General features: G+C 41.4%; 1 protein-coding gene across 5 annotated transcripts in view; it reads right to left on the bottom strand.

Moving 5' to 3' along the window:
- LOC139186118 (ATP-binding cassette sub-family C member 4-like) overlaps window positions 1–20,370 on the bottom strand; it is a 126,017-nt gene that overhangs the window by 68,156 nt on the left and 37,491 nt on the right. For all 5 annotated transcript variants that reach the window (XM_070799896.1, XM_070799895.1, XM_070799898.1 and 2 more), the window contains 2 exons: window positions 14,374–14,453; window positions 1,813–1,963 (listed from right to left, as the gene is read on the bottom strand). In XM_070799896.1, the coding sequence (XP_070655997.1) occupies window positions 1,813–1,963; window positions 14,374–14,453 (231 nt within the window). The remainder of the gene's footprint in view (window positions 1–1,812; window positions 1,964–14,373; window positions 14,454–20,370) is intronic.

Raw genomic sequence — 20,370 nt, 5'->3', positions numbered from 1 at the left:
TAAAAAATGAAAGTGTTAGTCGCTTAGTCATGTCCAACTCTTTGTGACTCCATTGACTGTAGCCCACCAGGATCCTCTCTCCATGAAATTCTCCAGGCAAGAATACTGGAGTGAGTTGCCATTTCCTTCTCCAGGGTAACTTCCTGATCCAGGTATTGAACCAGGGTCTCCTGTATTACAGGAAGATTCTTTACCATCTGAGTAACCAAGGAAGCATCTTAAGTGTTATTATAAAAACAAAATATGCAAATTCCACAGTAAAAAAATTCCTTTGACTGGATGAACTTTTTTTTTTTTTTTTCCACTTGGTATATACAAAGCCCCTATATATATAGGGGCTGAATATTCTTCTCTTCTTGGCTTGATTTCTAGAAGGTTAAGTTGGTATTCATTTGCAATAATTATTTATGGTTGGGAGAGGGAAATGGCAACCCACTCTAGTATTCTTGCCTGGAGAATCCCATGGACGGAGGAGCCTGGTAGGCTTGCAGTCTGTGGGGTCGAGAGAGTCAGAGACAACTTAGCAACTAAACTACTACTACTGAAATTCGCACGTCTCTGATACAGACATATTCCCTTCTTACTTTTTGGCTATAGTTTTATAACTTTTAAAAATTTATAGTAATTCTACTTTCCTTATTAGTTTTAACATTGATGAAATATATGCATTAATAATGAGATAAATTCAATTATTTCATCCTCTGTGATTACCTGCACAATAGAATGATTAGTCATAAAATGTGATCCCCATTATTCTTTTTTTTTTTTTTTTGGCTGAAACTTTCAGGTTCTTAGTTCCCTGACCAGGGATTGAAGCTGTGCCCCCCACAGCAGAAGCACAGAATCTTAACCACAGGACCACCAGGGAAATCCCTATTCCCCATTATTCTAAAACTAGGAAGTTGAATGGGGTAATAAACTAAATGCATACTAAACAGATTGCACTTTTGTGTCCTCGGATTCTTTTCAGCATCATTTATATGAATGGCTTTAAGAAAGGGGGGGACACAAACAGTTTGATATCACCCCAAATACTAGTAATGATAAAGAGCAAACCTGCAAACAGGATTATCTTTTCAATAGGGCATCCCTGGTGAATAAGACAGTAAATAATCCAACTGCAGTGGAGGAGAACTGGCTTCAATCCCTGGGTTAGGAAGATCCTCTGGAGAAGGGAATGGCTACCCACTCCAGTATTCTTGCCTGGAGAATTCCATGGACAGAGGAGCCTGGTCGACTACACTCCATGGGGTCGCAAAGAATCAGACACAACTGAGTCACTAACATATGTCTTTTCAATACACTTAACAACTGCAGCTTACTTTAACATGTGGGAAAAAAAAGTATTTTTCAAATATATCACACTCCTGACATAAATTTCCTAAGGTCTTCCTTCCTTTTCTAATCTCTTCCTTTCCTTGTCATTTCTGTTAACTTCAGGAGGAGAAAAATTGTCTATTTTCCTTCTACATTAGTTGCAACATGAAAAAATATTTTTAAGAAAAGTATTTACAGAGTGGATACTCTGTGTTAGGAAATATGTCATGAACAAGACAGAAATGGTCCCTCTCCTTATGGTGCTCACATCCATCCCCCTTGTGCTAAAATGCAAAGCTGCAGCTGACCTGCACCAGCTCTATTTGCCTTAAGAACCACACTGACTCACAGTGGCCATAACATTCAATCACCTAATGTTGACTTGTGAGAAATTCCAGAAGACAGAGTCTGCAGAATTTCAGGGGTCTGGTTAATTATTGCATAAATGGAAGCCAGCCTGCACTGCCATCCCAACCTGAGAGCCCCGGTACTCACTCGTACATTCCAGGAGTTTCACCTCTCGTGACGTCCTTAAGAAATACCAACGGAGGACAAAGAAAATGATGCCAAGGGGAATCACAGGTCTAGCAGTCCAAGGAATCATGGCTACCATCACGCCCACCATACCAACCACAAGTAGAAATGTCTGAAATAGTAAAAATAGATACAGAGGCCTCCTTATGAAGGGCCCTTTCAAAGATAAATTGTAATGGGTTTGTTCTGTTGGGATTAAACTCCTTTCCTCAAAAAGACTTGTTGGGACAGCAGGGAATGCTTTCCCTCCCAAAGAAATAAAATTATAGGTGGTCCTCATGATATTTAGGGTTTCCCTGGTAGCTCAGACAGTAAAGCATCTGCCTGCAATGCGGGAGACCTGGGTTCAATCCCTGGGTCAGGAAGATCCCCTGGAGAAGGAATGGCAACCCATTCCAGTACTCTTATCTGGAAAATCCCATGGATGGAGGAACCTGGTAGGCTATAGTCCTTGGGATCGCAAAGAGTCAGACATGACTGAGCAACTTCACTCACTAGCATGATATTTAGTGCATGAGTCAAACATGATAATAATAACTTTCTAGGTATCAGTTCTTGTGATACACTTAGTAGCCTTATGAGGCAGGCATTACTAGTTTTAACAGAGGAGAATATTTGAGGCTCAGAGAGTAGGAGCTGAATCCCAAACTGTCAGGAGTCAGCAGGTGGTACTAGAGAGATGAGTGAGCAGGTATCAATCACAGGTGAGGAATGCAGAAGCCTCAGCAATGCATGGAGGGATAAAGAAGTGGTTAATTACAAATTCAGTGTCCAGAAAAGTAGGACAAAATTTAAATGCTGACCATTGGAAGTAGGAATTCCTCTTTCTAGAATTTTTTATCCATAGTTAATATATACTAAATGTTGACTGTGTACAGAGCTATACCTTCAAACTTTCACATGTATTAACTCATTAATCCTCATAATAGCTCTATCTAGTAACAGTATTGTCTCATTTTACAGATGGACAGAGTGAGGCTCAGGGAGAGGAAATCAACTTGATGGAGATTGCAAAGCCTCAGTCATAAAGCTGGGAAGCCCATGTCATAAGCCTTTATGACATATTTAAGCTTTCCCCCAGTATACAGCCATCTTTCTATCATTATAGTAAGTATTTAAAATGTCTGTTCCAAAAGCTAATGATTATAACAACATCAGATCCCATTTACAAGTTGTCTACTGTATGTAAGACACTGTGCTGAGTTCCATGAATGTTCTCTTAATCATCACATTATCCCATGAGATGATTTTGTCTTGGGAAATGATCTAAGTCAAAAAAAGACAGAAGGTAGAATAGAAAACAAAATAATTGGCTGATGCTGATTTAAGCATCCATCTTTATCAAGAAAATTATGATACCCCTACTTTTTAAGAATGCAATGAATAGTTATCTGCTTGCTATGACAGTGGGGTGGGGTGGTGGGGATGTACAGATTCAGTCTGGGCCAAGGCTGCCAAAGTTTGTGATCTCAGGTGGATATAAATCCATAGTGACCTGCACAAGGCACAGAGTGCTGGGAAAACAAAGGGAAGAATTCAGGAACATTTTTAGGCAATTCTAAGAAGAAACTTACATCTGAATTTTACAGGCTGGTTTAACGAATAGGAAGAGTGGCAAGAATAACTTGGGTGCAGTAGCTAGAATTGATGGAAATTTTGACCAAAAAGGAGCTGAGATGAGAAGTTAAGATGCCTGTCTGAGTTAAGACTGGTTGTTCTGGGTCCTTTCAGCACCAGAACCTGCATCTCATGCTCACCACCCCAGGGCCTCCCTACCTTGTCAACCAGGGCAGCTGGCCCAGGTGCGTCTTTGAGGGATGGGTTAGGAGGGTAATGTCTGTATCACAGAGACTTGGGTTATCATTTCACTGCTCTTCCTGATCAGTTTTTTCAGAGGATCTTCACAACCATCTTGTGAATGAGAAAAGTAAGAACTTCACTTTCATTTACAGATACGACATAACGATGGGAGGGCAAGTGTCTGTCCTACATTTTCCCAGGAAGGACTGCAGGTCAAGGAGAAAGACAGGAGTGGTTTGTACTCAGGGAATCCCAGAGCCACAGCCGCAGGCAGGAGGAGCCTGGAAGTGGGAGGAAATGACCAGACCTGTGACTCTGTGTCCAGGAGCCCTGGGGAACCAAACTGTATTATCTGGATGGAGACCCATGTGCTTTTCCTGTTTCTCCCATATCTGCGATGGTATCAAAATAAAACTCAAAGTGAAGAGGATGGGATTCTGAAGGAATACATTACAGTCATAAGTGGAGAAAGATAGGCCTAACTGACCACTCTCCGATTAGACCTACAGATGAACAACTGCTTACAGTCACTGCATTAAATATGCATTCCACCTGCTACAACTTTCATGCATGGGGAGGGGTCCTGCCAACACCTTCTATGTCTGATCTTAAGTCACCTGGCTTGCCATTGTTGGTTTTCAAAAAAATCTACTAAAATGTCAATAAAAAATCCAAATTACAGCTTTTTTAGCAGACTCTCATCATTTGATGGGTAAAATTCACCAGTTCCAATAATCTGGCTCTCCCCAAGTGAGGGCCTTTTAAGACTAACCCAGCCTGTCATATAACCTGGGAAGCAGAGGAAAATCAAAATGAAGGGCTCTACAGAAGCTAAGCCAATGCATTTGCCTTAGGTATGCATTGAATACCCATTACTAATGCTCTCAGAAGTGCCAAGGTTAGGTTACATCCTTCAGAGTCCATGCCCCAAATTCTGAAGCAATTCAAAGGGGATGTCTCTAACATCTACTTATAGATAATACTATGCTGCTGCTGCTGCTAAGTTGCGTCAGTCATGTCTAACTCTGTGCGACCCCATAGACGGCAGCCCACCAGGCTCCCCTGTCCCTGGGATTCTCCAGGCAAGAACACTGGAGTGGGTTGCCATTTCCTTCTCCAATGCATGAAAGTGAAAAGTGAAAGTGAAGTCGTTCAGTCATGCCCAACTCTTCAGGACCCCATGGACTGCAGCCTATCAGGCTCCTCCGTCCATAGGATTTTCCAGGCAAGAGTACTGGATTGGGTTGCCATTGCCTTCTCCAAATTGTGGACTGAATATATATATACTGATCTGATCTGATTGCAAACCCTTTGTAGAAGTTGGCAGAAGATGAAAATAGTATCTAAGCAAAAAGTCATTTGAAGAAGGAAACAAATGATTCTGGTGTGCAGTACACATCGCTTCCTTGTTCAGATCAGATCAGATCAGTCGCTCAGTCATGTCTGACTTTTTGCTACCCCATGAATCGCAAGCACGCCAGGCCTCCCTGTCCATCACCAATTCCCGGAGTTCACTCAGACTCACGTCCATTGAGTCAGTGATGCCATCCAGCCATCTCATCCACTGTCGTCCCCTTCTCCTCCTGCCCCCAATCCCTCCCAGCATCAGAGTCTTTTCCAATGAGTCAACTCTTCACATGAGGTGGCCAAAGTACTGGAGTTTCAGCTTTAGCATCATTCCTTCCAAAGAAATCCCAGGGCTGTTCTCCTTCAGAATGGACTGGTTGGATCTCCTTGCAGTCCAAGGGACTCTCAAGAGTCTTCTCCAACACCACAGTTCAAAAGCATCAATTCTTCAGCGCTCAGCCTTCATCACAGTCCAACTCTCACATCCATACATGACCACAGGACAAACCATAGCCTTGACTAGATGAACCTTTGTTGGCAAAGTAATGTCTGCTTTTGAATATGCTATTTAGGTTGGTCATAACTTTCCTTCCAAGGAGTAGGTGTCTTTTAATTTCATGGCTGCAGTCACCATCTGCAGTGATTTTGGAGCCCCAAAAAATAAAGTCTGACCCTGTTTCCACTGTTTCCCCATCTATTTCCCATGAAGCGATGGGACCAGATGCCATGATCTTCATTTTCTGAATGTTGAGCTTTAAGCCAACTTTTTCACTCTCCACTTTCACTTTCATCAAGAGGCTTTTGAGTTCCTCTTCACTTTCTTCCATAAGGGTGGTGTCATCTGCATATCTGAAGTTATTAATATTTCCCCCAACAATCTTGATTCCAGCTTGCATTTCTTCCTTTCTACTGTTTCTCATGATGTACTCTGCATATAAGGTAAATAAACAAGGTGACAATATACAGCCTTGATGTACTCCTTTTCCTATTTGGAACCAGGCTGTTATTCCATATCCAGTTCTAACTGTTGCTTCCTGACCTGCATACAAATTTCTCAAGAGGCAGATCAGGTGGTCTGCTATTCCCATCTCTTTCAGAATTTTCCACAGTTTATTGTGATCCACACAGTCAAAGGCTTTGGCATAGTCAATAAAGCAGAAATAGATGTTTTTCTGGAACTCTCTTGCTTTTTCCAGGATCCAGCAGATGTTGGCAATTTGATCTCTGGTTCCTCTGCCTTTTCTAAAACCAGCTTGAACATCAGGAAGTTCACGGTTCACATATTGCTGAAGTCTGGCTTGGAGAATTTTGAGCATTACTTTACTAGTGTGAGATGAGTGCAATTGTGCAGTAGTTTGAGCATTCTTTGGCATTGCCTTTCTTTGGAATTGGAATGAAAACTGATATTTTCCAGTCCTGTGGCCACTGCTGAGTTTTTCAAATGTGCTGGCATATTGAGTGCAGCACTTTCACAGCATCATCTTTCAGGATTTGGAATAGCTCAACTGGAATTCTATCACCTCCACTAGCTTTGTTCGTAGTGATGCTTTCTAAGGCCCACATGATTTCACATTCCAGGATGTCTGGCTCTAGGTCAGTGATCACCCTGTGATTATCTGCTTCATGAAGATCTTTTTTGTACAGTTCGTCTGTGCTTTCTTGCCATTTCTTCTTAATATCTTCTGCTTCTGTTAGGTCCATACCATTTCTGTCCTTTACCGAGCCCATCTTTGCATGAAATGTTCCTTTGGTATCTCTGATTTTCTTGAAGAGATCTCTAGTCTTTTCCATTCTGTTGTTTTCCTCTATTTCTTTGCATTTCCTGATCGCTGAAGAAGGCTTTCTTATCTCTTCTTGCTATTCTTTGGAGCTCTGCATTCAGATGTTTATATCTTTCCTTTCTCCTTTGCTTTTCGCTTCTCTTCTTTTCACAGCTATTTGTAAAGCCTCCCCAGACAGCCATTTTGCTTTTTTGCATTTCTTTTCCTTGGGGATGGTCTTGATCCCTGTCTCCTGTACAATGTCACAAACCTCATTCCATAGTTCATCAGGCACTCTATCTATCAGATCTAGGCCCTTAAATCTATTTCTCACTTCCATTGTATAATCATAAGGGATTTGATTTAGGTCATACCTGAATGGTCTAGTGGTTTTCCCTACTTTCTTCAATTTAAGTCTGTATTTGGCAATAAGGAGTTCATGATGTGAGCCACAGTCAGCTCCTGGTCTTGTTTTTGCTGACTGTACAGAGCTTCTCCATCTCTGGCTGCAAATAATATAATCAATCTGATTTCGGTGTTGACCCTCTGGTGATGTCCATGTGTAAAGTCTTCTTTTGTGTTGTTGGAAGAGGGTGTTTGTTATGACCAGTGCATTTTCTTGGCAAAACTCTATTCATCTTTGCCCTGCTTCATTCCGTATTCCAAGGCCAAATTTGCCTGTTACTCCAGATGTTTCTTGACTTCCTACTTTTATATTCCAGTCACCTATAATGAAAAGGACATCTTTTTTGGGTGTTAGTTCTAAAAGGTCTTGTAGGTCTTCATAGAACCGTTCAACTTCAGCTTCTTCATTGTTACTGTTTGGGGCATAGACTTGGATTATTGTGATATTGATTGGTTTGCCTTGGAAACGAACAGAGATCATTCTGTCGTTTTTTGAGATTGCATCCAAGTACTGTATTTCGGACTCTTTTGTTGTTCTTTCTCCTACATTCACAGGAATTCCAAAAAGCCCAATTCAAGCTACACATAATTTCCTGATCTGGTTGGACTTCAGGCCCATCTGATGGACCACATCACCATTGCCTGCACTTCTGTACCTCTGTCTCACAGGCATAGAGACAATGATGAGTATATAGAAAGAAGCATATTGACCCAGAAGCAAGTGACAAGTTTTGATGCCCCCCAAATAAGGAGAATCATTATTTTATATATTTCTCATTTGGAGCACACCATTTTGGAAATTCTAACCAAAGTCTATGAATCCACATGAAAAAAAAAATTCTTAGATGAAATCTCTCACAGAGAGAAAATGGTGATTTTTAACAATTCAGAAAAATTCTTTAGTTTGCAGAGACTGACAGCCTATGCATGGAGGGGAAATTCCACTAGCCCAGTATTGTGCTGAGACGGGGTTTAGGGCTAAATTTCCTGAATATTATTAACAGGGAGAGTAAGACTCTACACCTACTCTCAATCTTAGTAAAAACTGGGATATACCAAAAAATAAAAGAATGGTGGTAAGAATTAAATGATGTACATTACACTTTATGTAATATACATAAAGTGCTAACCAGTTTAAGCATAACAAATAGAAACTCTAACTCCATCATCACCACCCTCCAGTGTGCTCTACATGCCAGCAGCCAGGGGAGGAGGTATTTATAGATTTATGAGCCCCCAAAAATATTAAGAATCTCATGAAGTTGAGCCCTAATAGACCACTCATTCTAACTACTAGAACAGCTTACTATTATCTACAGACATATCAGAGAAGGTGCTACTTTTCCTAGATGTAGTGATGATGTCACAGGTACCAAAGTGACTGTGGCTTTTCTTTGGTCACAGTGAAAATCAAATCAGAGGTCTATTTCGTTTGAAGATGTACTTTTAAAATAATATGACCAATTAACTTCATGCCTACTACAAAGGCAAATGAGTGCAATTGTGCGATAGTTTGAGCATTCTTTGGCATTGCCTTTCTTTGGGATTGGAACGAAAACTAACCTTTCCAGTCCTGTGGCCGCTGCTGAGTTTTCCAAATTTGCTGGCATATTGAGTGCAGCACTTTCACAACATCATCTTTCAGGATTTGAAATAGCTCAACTGGAATTCCATCACCTCCACTAGCTTTGTTTGTAGTGATGCTTTCTAAGGCCCACTTGACTTCACATTCCAGGATGTCTGGCTCTAGGTCAGTGATCACACCATCGTGAATATCTGGGTCGTGAAGATCTTTTTGGTACAGTTCTTCTGTGTATTCTTGCCATCTCTTCTTAATATCTTCTGCTTCTGTCAGGTCCATGCTATTTCTGTCCTTTATCGAGCCCATCTTTGCAAGAAATGTTCCCTTGGTGTCTCTAATTTTCTTGAAGAGATCTCTAGTCTTTTCGATTCTGTTGTTTTCCTCTATTTCTTTGCATTGATCGCTGAAGAAGGCTATTTTGTCCCTTAGTCTCCCATAAATACTTAGGAGTGTCAAAATAGTAAGTCTTTACTAAGACAAAGGATAACTTGAAAGATAAAGAAGATATGGAATAAGAAAAGAAACATTTCTTTAAAAAAAATTTAAAAAGGAAAGAAACATCTCAAAAAATGTTACTTACTGCCATGTCCCTAAGTTTATCAATCTTTGGAAGGCAGTAAGTAACAATGCCAAAGAATGCTTAAACTACCACACAATTGCACTCATCTCACATGTTAGTAAAGTAATGCTCAAAATTCTCCAAGCCAGGCTTCAGCAATATGTGAACCATGAACTTCCTGATGTTCAAGTTGGTTTCAGCAATATGTGAACCATGAAATTCCTGATGTTCAAGCTGATTTTAGAAAAGGCAGAGGAACTAGAGATCAAATTGCCAACATCCGCTGGGTCATGGAAGAAGCAAGAGAGTTCCAGAAAAACATCTATTTCTGCTTCATTGACTATGACAAAGCCTTTGACTGTGTGGATCACAATAAACTGTGATCCACAGTTGATTGAAATTTTGAAAGAGATGGGAATACCAGACCACCTGACCTGCCTCTTAAGAAATTTGTATTCAGGTCAGGAAGTAACAGTTAGAACTGGACATGGAACAACAGGCTGGTTCCAAGTAGAAAAAGGAGTACGTCAAGGCTGTATATTGTCACCCTGCTTATTTAACTTCTATGCAGAGCACATCATGAGAAACACTGGACTGGAAGAAACACAAGCCGGAATCAAGATTGCTGGGAGAAATATCAATAACCTCAGATATGCAGATGACACCACCCTTATGGCAGAAAGTGAAGAGGAACTAAAAAGCCTCTTGATGGAAGTAGAGAGGGAAAAAGCTGGCTTAAAGCTCAACATTCAGAAAACGAAGATCATGGCATCTGGTCCCATCACTTCATGGGAAATAGATGGGGAAACAGTGGAAACAGTGTCAGACTTTATTTTTTTGGGCTCCAAAATCACTGCAGATGGTGACTGCAGCCATGAAATTAAAAGACGCCTACTCCTTGGAAGGAACGTTATGACCAACCTAGATAGCATATTCAAAAGCAGAGACACTGCTTTGCCGACAAAGGTTCATCTAGTCAAGGCTATGGTTTTTCCTGTGGTCATGTATGGATGTGAGAGTTGGACTGTGAAGAAGGCTGAGCCCCAAAGAATTGATGCTTTTGAACTGTGGTATTGGAGAAGACTCTTGAGAGTCCCTTGGACTGCAAGGAGATCCAACCAGTCCATTCTGAAGATCAGCCCTGGGATTTCTTTGTAAGGAATGATGCTAAAGCTGAAACTCCAGTACTTTGGCCACCTCATGTGAAGAGTTGACTCATTGGAAAAGACTCTGATGCTGGGAGGGATTGGGGGCAGGAGGAGAAGGGGACGACAGTGGATGAGATGGCTGGATGGCATCACTGACTCGATGGACGTGAGTCTGAGTGAACTCTGGGAGTTGGTGATGGACAGGGAGGCCTGGCGTGCTGTGATTCATGGGGTTGCAAAGAGTCGGACATGACTGAGCGACTGAACTGTAGGGACAAAATGATGCACCTCTGAATCAACAATATGAAACCAGATTATTCAATATAGTCCGAAGAGAACAATTTGACATTTCCTATTTCATGCACCATGAACTGGTATATTGATACCAATGGAAGGACAAATCTAGATTTTGAAAACTCATGAATCTCAGGAAATTCAACTGTGCCCACTCCAGTCTGGCATTCTTGGTGGAAGCAAGAAGCCTGGTTAGGATGTCAGAATGACTAAGGCAGAGGACCACTACCTACAGAAGGGAGTCTCATGAGCACCTTTCATTCTCCAAAAGGGTACTGTGCTGTGAGCAGTTGTTTATGACAAGCCGCAATGGCATCTAAATGAATTGTAAATGAAATATTCAAAAAAGCAGCAAAGAAAAGAAAATAATGCTTGTGAAAATGTTAAAGGTCTTGTTTAAAAGCCTGTCCAAACAAAAAATTTTAAAAATAAGACATTGCTTTATTGCTAGAGGCCATGACAAGTTTTCTCATAATACAGAAGTTTCACAGTTCTCTAAAACTAGTCAACAAGCAAAGAAGAGATGGTCACCCCATGTTCTCAAATATCAATTACAAAAGACATTTTATAAGCCTTGCCATGAGTCCCAACCTCAAGTATTTCACAGGCTTTATGTAATCTCATTCTTACATCAATACAAGGAGGGATTATGCTCTCCATTTACAAAGCAGGGAACTGATGCTCAGAGATGCTTATTGAAATTGGACTCTTTAGAAGTAATAAAAATTAAAATGATCAAGAATCTTCCAAGGTTTATCAAATACACCAAGGATAAGCAGAATCATCAAAAATGAGTTTGGAAACTCTTGGCATGAACTGTATCCTTTAAAACAAAACTCAGCAGCCCCCTTCCAGCACCTTCCCTTCCTCTTCTCAGCTGGTGATAGAAAAACTGGCTCCCATTCAGGAACCAGCAGCACCTCCAGCCCCAGCATCCACAGCAGCAGCCTTTCCTTCTCATCTGGGATCAAAGGTCACCTCCTGGAAGCCCCGCCCACCTCCTTCACCAGGCTTCCTAACTGCCTCCAGCCCCCACATCCACTTTGCCTTCCAGGACTTCCTCCACAGGGCTCCCACAATTAGGATTCCCAAGGAGCAAGGGGTGAGTTTCTGAATGTCTTCCTTCCCTGGGGGAGCTGGAGGAGACCCATGAGGAGAGGGCTTCATGCCTGACTCACCCCTGTACATCAGGGCCTCAACTCTAACCCCTGCTTGTTGAAGAGAAGTAGGGAGAGAGGGAAATACCACCCACCACCTCACACACACCCCCAACTCACAAACTGTACACCCCAACAACTAGCAACACCTCCTCAGACCCTACATTCCAGATGGGTCTCTCTCCTGCTTCAGTCAAACTCCTTCCAGGAGTAGCCTGTCTTCACCTCAACTCCCTTCACACCTCCTGGATTCTCAGCCCTTTGCACTCTGGCCTCCTCACATCTGAAACCTGCTTCTCGGGTCACTGACATCTCCTGACTCCAAATCAACCAACAACTTTCCACGGACTCACTTTTCATTTGCATTGAGCAGACCTGTCCTTTCTTGATTCACCAACCTGCTTCCTTCTTCTTCCTTTACTATTCACTGAGTCTCCTCTCCTCCCCTTTCTTTCTCTACTTACTCTCTGATATCAAGTCTTCTTATCTTGGCCCCTAAAAATGCTTCCCTATCTCTGGGCTATCTTGTCATCCTCACAGATTCAGCTACTACAGCTCAGTGAAGGGTACACAGGCTCCATGCTCATCCTAGATCTCCCCCTCAAACACCAGACTCTTCTAATGACCTGCAGGACACCTTCAAGATAATTGAACTACAAGTGGCAGAGCTGGGATTGCAAATCAGTAAGACTAGACTTTTCTCTCCTCTTTAATGAGAATGTTTCCTACTGAAATCAGGTAGCATCTATCCTTGTCTATATCTGTCATGCAAAAATATGTAACAATTCTGATATGACCACTAACTAACCATGAGCTAAGTACATGGCAGAAACCCAACCTTGGCCTACCTTGCCATAGCAAAGAAACAGAACCTTTCACAAAATCTTTTCAAAGTAATTCACCATCACTGTTAAAATGTGACACTGTTTTTAGGAAAAAATTGTTTCTGGGAATAAATTACATAGTTAAACCCAGCAGGACACATTTATAAAATAAGTTTGCAAAACAGAAAACTATCAGACATCTTTGCAGTACAAGTCCTCTGCCTCTGCCTCTCAGCTTTGTTCACATTGGTAACAGTGGAAGCCTTGCCCACAGGCTATGCCGTCTGCACTGAGAAGTTCACTGCTGCATTTCTGTGTGCAGTCCTTCATAATCCATTTAATTTCCAAAATTAACACTTGGGAAGAAAAGGAAAACTCCCTGCAAACTTAATCACTGAAAAGTAGACAGAATTAAATAACAGAAAAAAACAGCCCATGTGAGCAACAATACTAAATGAGATGAGATCGGAGATGACACAACATCATTCTTTAGAACCTCAAGTTCACAGACAAAAGAGAGGCTGGATAGAAGGTATTGTACAGGTCTCTCTCTCTCTCTCTCTCTCTCCTTTCTTTAAGACATCTCAAGGCAGAGCAATCAACCCGTGAAAAGAAAAAAAGCATACAAAAACAAAGGACATTTTCTGAGATGACTTTGATCCCGGAATCAAATTACTGGCTTAAAGGCTTTGTACCCTCAATAACTGCTCTCTGTCGTCCTTATTGGACCTCCCAGGTGGCTCAGTGGTAAAGAATTCACCGGCCAATAAAGGAAACACAGGTTTGATCACTGGGTCAGGAAGATCCCCTAGGCAATGGCAACCCACTGGGGTACCCTAGCCTTAGAAATCCCATGGACAGGGGAGCCTGCAGGGCTGTAGTCCATGGGGTCACAAAAGAGTTGGACACAACTTAGTGACTAAACAACAACATTGTTCTTGCTAAAGTATTATTTTCAACTTATTTTTACCAATCTTTTCTTTGTAAGTAACCACATATGGCTTTATCTAAACAAAACCATGCAGTAAATATGTGCCCTCTGTGGTAATACAATGCATCGTGCTGGTGCTCAGTCATGTCTGAGTCCCTGAAACACCATAGACTACAGCCTGCCAGGCTCCTCTGTCCATGGAATTTTCCAGGCAAGAATACTGGAGTGGGTTGCCATTTCCTTCTCCAGGGGATCTTCTTCACCCAAGGACTGAACTCTTGTCTCTTGTGTTTCCTTTTTCTGCAGGAAACTTCTTTACCACTGAGCCCCCTGGGAAGGCCGATACAATGCATGATTTAGTTTATCAAGGCTATCTTTCTGTGAGAGATGATTGTCTCTCTGTTATGAAATGTGCTCACAGTAAAGGGAATCCACACCAAATACCTGGAAGGCAGAGGGAGAACCACTTACCCTGCATGTCGCTGCTTCAGACCAACCTTGACGTAACTGTGTAGCCACTCCTGCCCAGGTGTTACTCATGTTAACTCAGCCTCCCAATCACAGCCATACCTCTCTCTTACAAACACAGCCTCTTACTGAAGATAACAGGACACATCACCAGTTTGAAAGGCCCACTCTCAGCCCCTGTGAAAAGGCCTTGAGAAACAGGCACCTGCTTTTCCCTGTGAGAGCTCTGACAGGACTGCTACGTCACCTGGATGAAATCAAGAAATGTCAAGGGCAGTAAGTCATCCATTTGACCTATGTCTTTCGAAAAACGATTTAAAATTCTTCCTGCAAGAAAAAGATATAAAAAATTACTCATTTCTTCAGGTAAGAGAAACTATTCATGAAATAATCAAAACAATATTTTTTAAAGCATATGTATTTAGGGGCTTCCCTGGTGGTACAGTGGATAAGAATCTGCCTGCCAATGCAGGGGACATGGGTTTAATCCCTAGGTTAGGAAGATCATCTGGAGAATAAAATGACTACCCACTCCAGTATTCTTGGCTGCAAAATCCCATGGAGAGAGGAGCCTAGTGAGCTACAGTCCATGGGGACACAAAAGGGTCAGACATGACTCAGCGACTAAACAACACCAGTAAATTTAACATATCACAAATTCACATAAAATGAATTAAGGTGATGTAAGTGGTACAAAGAAAGAGAAAATAGGATGACACCTAGAGAGAAACAAAAATATCACCAAATGTCAGTGGGTGGGGAGTTGAAATTGAGCCCTGATTTTCAAAAGAATGGGGAAATCTTGTGGCAGTACTGGAAAGGGTTGGTGGATTTTAGAATGTTCCCTTATTTTAGATCTCTTATCTAAGACTCACTCCAAGTGCTAAGTCAGTAATAAACACCTGCAAAATATTTAAGTCAATCCTGATTGTTACACTAATTTTGCTTTAGTTATCAAGATTAATTTTGCCATGATACTTTTTAAATAAACATAATTTCTCTGTAATTTTTTTCCCTCCAGATGGTTCACATCCCCTCACATTTTGGGAAATTGTGGATTCCAGCCATTTCCAAGTGTGAGTTTAATACTCGGGTAGTAAGCCATTATTTTCATTAGGTGTGCCAGGTGTGACAAACATAGATTTGTGAATAAGCACCTAAGAAGACCAGAGGGATGTAGGCAGGAAAACAGAAATATTACTAAATGACTAAGGATCACTTATAACCCTTGATTTTATTTCCCTTCTCAGAATCCACAACAACAGTATATCCTAAAGGCTGTAAGGTTAGATGATGATAACTAATTTCTAGTAAATATTTGGTGTGAACTAAAAATGCCACCTGTCACATCAGTAAACAAAGGATGCTGCAGCCATCAGGACTCTGCAGACACCCCTGCAAGGGTGGTGCACCCTGAGGAGACTCAGGATGAGAAAGCACAGGACACTGGCCCCAGACAGCGGAGATGCAGATCAGAGGAACTGTAACAGGGAGGAGCCGGTTTTGACTGCATGTTGGATCTCTTTGACTCTGGCTTTTGCTACTCATCGCTTTTGTTGGGGAATCCTACTTCTCTGCCTAAATGTTAAACTAAAGTGGCTTTTTTCTGCTCACAGAGAGAAAGTCTGACCTTGGCCACTTGTGAATGGCTGCAGCAAAGAAGAAATGAACACATCCCTCTCCAATTTTCCAAGATAAATGGCCTTTTGACTTGACTTCCTTGCCTGCTTTCCTCTTTATTCTATAAAAGAACCTGGCATCCAGACCCCAATAAGATTGTTATTTTGAGACATTAGTTTGCCATCTTCGCAGTTTGCCAGATTTCCAAATAAAGTTGTTATTCCTTGCTTCCACACCTCATCTGTAAGACTTACTGGGCTGTCATGAGGCAAGCAGAACAAGGTTGAAACTGGTAACAAGTAACACTACTATATGTGGTTTTCTCTTCATGACAAAACATGCCAGAAACAAAGTCCATCATAAATAATTTATTGCAAATTCCACTTCTGAAAATAATCACAGGAAAGTGTTCAATTTAATATACCTACCACTAAAAGAGTAATTAATTTATGGCCCCTAAACCTTTTGTACAAACTAGGTCGATATTTGCAGTACTCATTTGGGCTTCTATTTTCTTGAAGGAATGAAGTCATGTTAATAGACACAGGAGGGGAGACAAGATATACCCGAGTGTGCTATCTGCTCTAGGATTAGTAACCTTGAAGATTTAAACTTCATCCCAAATCCTTGAAAAATAAGTCAGCATCTGGAGATACCCACAGGTATTGAATACAAAAGAGTCTGGTTAACTGTGGTCATGAGCACTCAAAGGCTTTGAGAACAGAAATCCAGTCCCACTTGATACTCCCAACTTCATGACTGTAGTTTTCAAATTAACTGACAAAAGTGGAGCAACTTCACAACCATAAAAGCACAGACTCCTCCAATCATTTCCTCATTACAGCTTCATAATAAGATGAGATCTGTGTGGCCCTCCGCAGTTTATTATCCTATACTCTGCTCCTGCCTGGACCAAACAACATGTGCTGAGTAAATCTACACATGATGCTGACCTCAACAGTCTTATTTAACTATCATTAGAGTCTTGTGGAACAGGAAAGAGCAGCAGTTACTTCCCTTTCACAGGAGATGAAGTTCCCAGACACCATGTCATCATTCTCACTAAGGTTCCTTAGCATTGCCCATGTGCTAAGTGTTGCAAATGTATTAATCTGTTTAATGCCCACAGTACTGAGATATTCACAAGTGTGTGAATCAGTCAGTTCAATTCAGCTGCTCAGTCATATCTGACTCTTTGCAACTCTATGGACTGCAGCACGCCAGGCCTCCCTGTCCATCATCAACTCCCAGAGCTTGCTCAAACTCATGTCCATGGAGTCGATGATAACATCCAACCATCTCATCCTCTGTCGTCCCCCTCTCCTCCCACCTTCAATCTTTCCCAACATCAGGGTCTTTTCAAATGAGTCAGCTCTTCACTTCAGGTGGCCAAAGTATTGGAGCTTCAGCATCAGTCCTTCCAGTGAATATTCAGGACTGATTTCCTTTAGAACGGACTAGTTGGATCTCCTTGAGGTCCAAGGGACTCCCAAGAGTCTTCTCCAACACCACAGTTCAAAAGCATCAAGTCTTCGGCACTAGCTTTCCTATGGCCCTACTCTCACATCCATTCATGACTACTGGAAAAACCATAGCTTTGACCAGATGGACTTCTGTCAGCAAAGTAATGTCTCTGCTTTTTAATATGCTGTCTAGATTGGTCATAGCTTTTCTTCCAAGGAGCAAGCGTCTTTTAATTTCATGGCTGCAGTCACCATCTGCAGTGATTTTGGAGCCCAAGAAAACAAAGTCTCTCACTCTTTCCACTGTTTCCCCACTTATCTGCCATGAAATGATGGGACCAGATGTCATGATCTTAGTTTTCCGAATGTTGAGTTTTAACTCAGCTGTTTCACTCTCCTCTTTCACTTTCATCAAGAGGCTCCTCAGTTCCTCTTTGCTTTCTTCCATAATGGTGGTGTCATCTGCATATCTAAGGTTATTGATATTTCTCCCGGCAATCTTGATTCTGGCTTGAGCTTTATCCAGCCCAGGATTTCACATGATGTACTCTGCATATAAGTTAAATAAGCAAGGTGACAATATACAGCCTTGACGTACTCCTTTCCGAACTTGGAACCTATCCATTGTTTCATGTCCAGGTCTAACTGTTGCTTCTTGATCTGCATACAAATTTCTTAGGAGGCAGGTCAGGTGGTCTGGTAATCCCATCTCTTTCAGAATTTTCCAGAGTTTATTGTGATCCACACAGTCAAAGGCCTTGGCATAGTCAACAAAGCAGAAGTAGATATTTTTCTGGAACTCTCTTGCCTTTTTGATGATCCAACAGATGTTGGCAGCTTGATCTCTGGTTCCTCTGCCTTTTCTAAAACCAGCTTGAATATCTGGAAGTTCTCGATTCAGGTACTGTTGAAGTATCACTTGGAGAATTTTGAGCATTATTTTGCTAGTGTGAGAGATGAGTGCAATTGTGCAATAGTTTGAACATTCTTTAGCATTGCCTTTCTTTGGGATTGGAATGAAAACTGACTTTTTCCAGTCCTGTGGCCACTTCCACAGTTTTCCAAATTTGCTGGCATACTGACTGCAGCACTTTAACAGGAGCATCTTTTAGAATTTGAAGTAATTCAGCTAACTCCATCAACTGCACTAGCTTTTTTTTTAGTTTTTTTTTTTTTAATTTTATTTTATTTTTAAACTTTACAATATTGTATTGATTTTGCCGAATATCGAAATGAATCCGCCACAGGTATACATGTGTTCCCCATCCTGAACTCTCCTCCCTCCTCCCTCCCCATACCATCCCTCTGGGTCATCCCAGTGCACCAGCCCCAAACATCCAGTACCGTGCATCGAACCTGGACTGCCGACTCGTTCCATATATGATATTATACGTATTTCAATGCCATTCTCCCAAATCATCCCACCCTCTCCCTCTCCCACAGAGTCCACAAGACTATTCTATACATCAGTGTCTCTTTTGCTGTCTCGTACACAGGGTTATTGTTACCATCTTTCTAAATTCCATATATATGCTTTAGTATACTGTATTAGTGTTTTTCTTTCTGGCTTACTTCACTCTGTATAATAGGTTCCTGTTTCATCCACCTCATTAGAACTGATTCAAACGTATTCTTTTTAATGGCTGAGTAATACTCCATTGTGCACTAGTTTTTTTGTAGTGATGCTTCCTAACACCCATCTGACTTCAGACTCCAGGAAGTCTGGCTCTAGGTAAGTGATCACACCATCATGGTTATCTGGGTCATGAAGGTGTTTTTTGTATAGTTCTTCTGTGTATTCTTGCCACCTTTTCTTAATATCTTCTGCTTCTGTTAGGTCTGTACCATTTCTGCCCTTTATTGTGCCCATCTTTGCTTGAAATGTTCCCTTCATATCTCTAATTTTCTTGAAGCAACCTCTAGTCTTTGCCAGTGTGTTAACAGTATCCTCATATTTTACAGGTTAGAAAATCGAGACACAGAGAAATGAAATAACTAGCACATACATAAAGATTAACGTAACTATAACTGGCTACTGCTATTAGTAACTAGCAACAGGACTGAACCAAGACAGCTCGTTCTAGAATCCATAATTATAACCATGGCACCATCATGCCTAGAGATTTGCCTGCCCAGTAGTATCTACATGCTTTATCCTTGGTCACACAGCTAGTTGATGACCATGCTGAGCTTATTCCTATCCTCCCTCCAGCCCTCACCCCTGCCTCGACAGGTCCTGGCAGTCATCACTTGCAAAAAACAAAGCCACCTTGGGCCTCAGCACAAGTCTAACCACCTGAACAGCGTAGGCACGTACACTGATGAACTAACCCTTTGTAGGAAGCCAGTTCAGGAGGCTACTTTCTGAAGTAAGACAGGTCAAAGGCCTCAAGGTAGAGGAAGCAACCACTAGGAAACCTTCAGGGACACTCTTCCTTAACACTGAAGATCCACCTGCCACATACCACAAGACCACTTAAATATAACCAAAAGTCCATTGCAAAACTAGAGAGTGGATTTTATTGAGGAGGATGTATACATTTAACTGATCTTGTGTTTTAACTAATTTTCCATTACCATTTAGGTAAACCTCAAAGTATGAACGCATGTCAGAGCTCTGTGGTCCCATAAACGAATGGGCAATGAAACAAAGACACACACAGCCTGTCTCCTATAGAGATGTTCCTGGAAGAAGGTCCTTCTTAACACCATGTTAGCTTAACACCATGTAAGCTTAACACCATGTAACACAGCCAACATTCCTACAACTTGTCAAAAACATTTCAACATGTTATCATTATCTGTTGGATGTTTCATATGCCACACAACAAATGGACCCTTAAACCATCCTGCAAAATATACATTCATTTATCTTTACTGCTGCTGCTACTGCTAAGTCACTTCAGTCATGTCCGACTCTGTGCGACCCCATAGACGGCAGCCCATCAGGCTCCCCCGTCCCTGGGATTCTCCAGGCAAGAACACTAGAGTGGGTTGCCATTTCCTTCTCCAAATTAGCAGTTTAGGACTCACCTAACATTTATATTATACTTCTTCAACAGAACCCAAGATGAACCACTAGTAAAACAGATTATAAGATTATTTGGATATTGGATGAATTGATCTGCTGAATTCTATAATAACAGAAGGAATTAAAACTT

The sequence above is a fragment of the Bos indicus genome, chromosome 12 (assembly GCF_029378745.1).
Source record: "Bos indicus isolate NIAB-ARS_2022 breed Sahiwal x Tharparkar chromosome 12, NIAB-ARS_B.indTharparkar_mat_pri_1.0, whole genome shotgun sequence".
In the NCBI taxonomy this organism is placed as follows: Eukaryota; Metazoa; Chordata; class Mammalia; order Artiodactyla; family Bovidae; genus Bos; species Bos indicus.
This window is presented reverse-complemented; position numbering and strand designations above follow the sequence as displayed.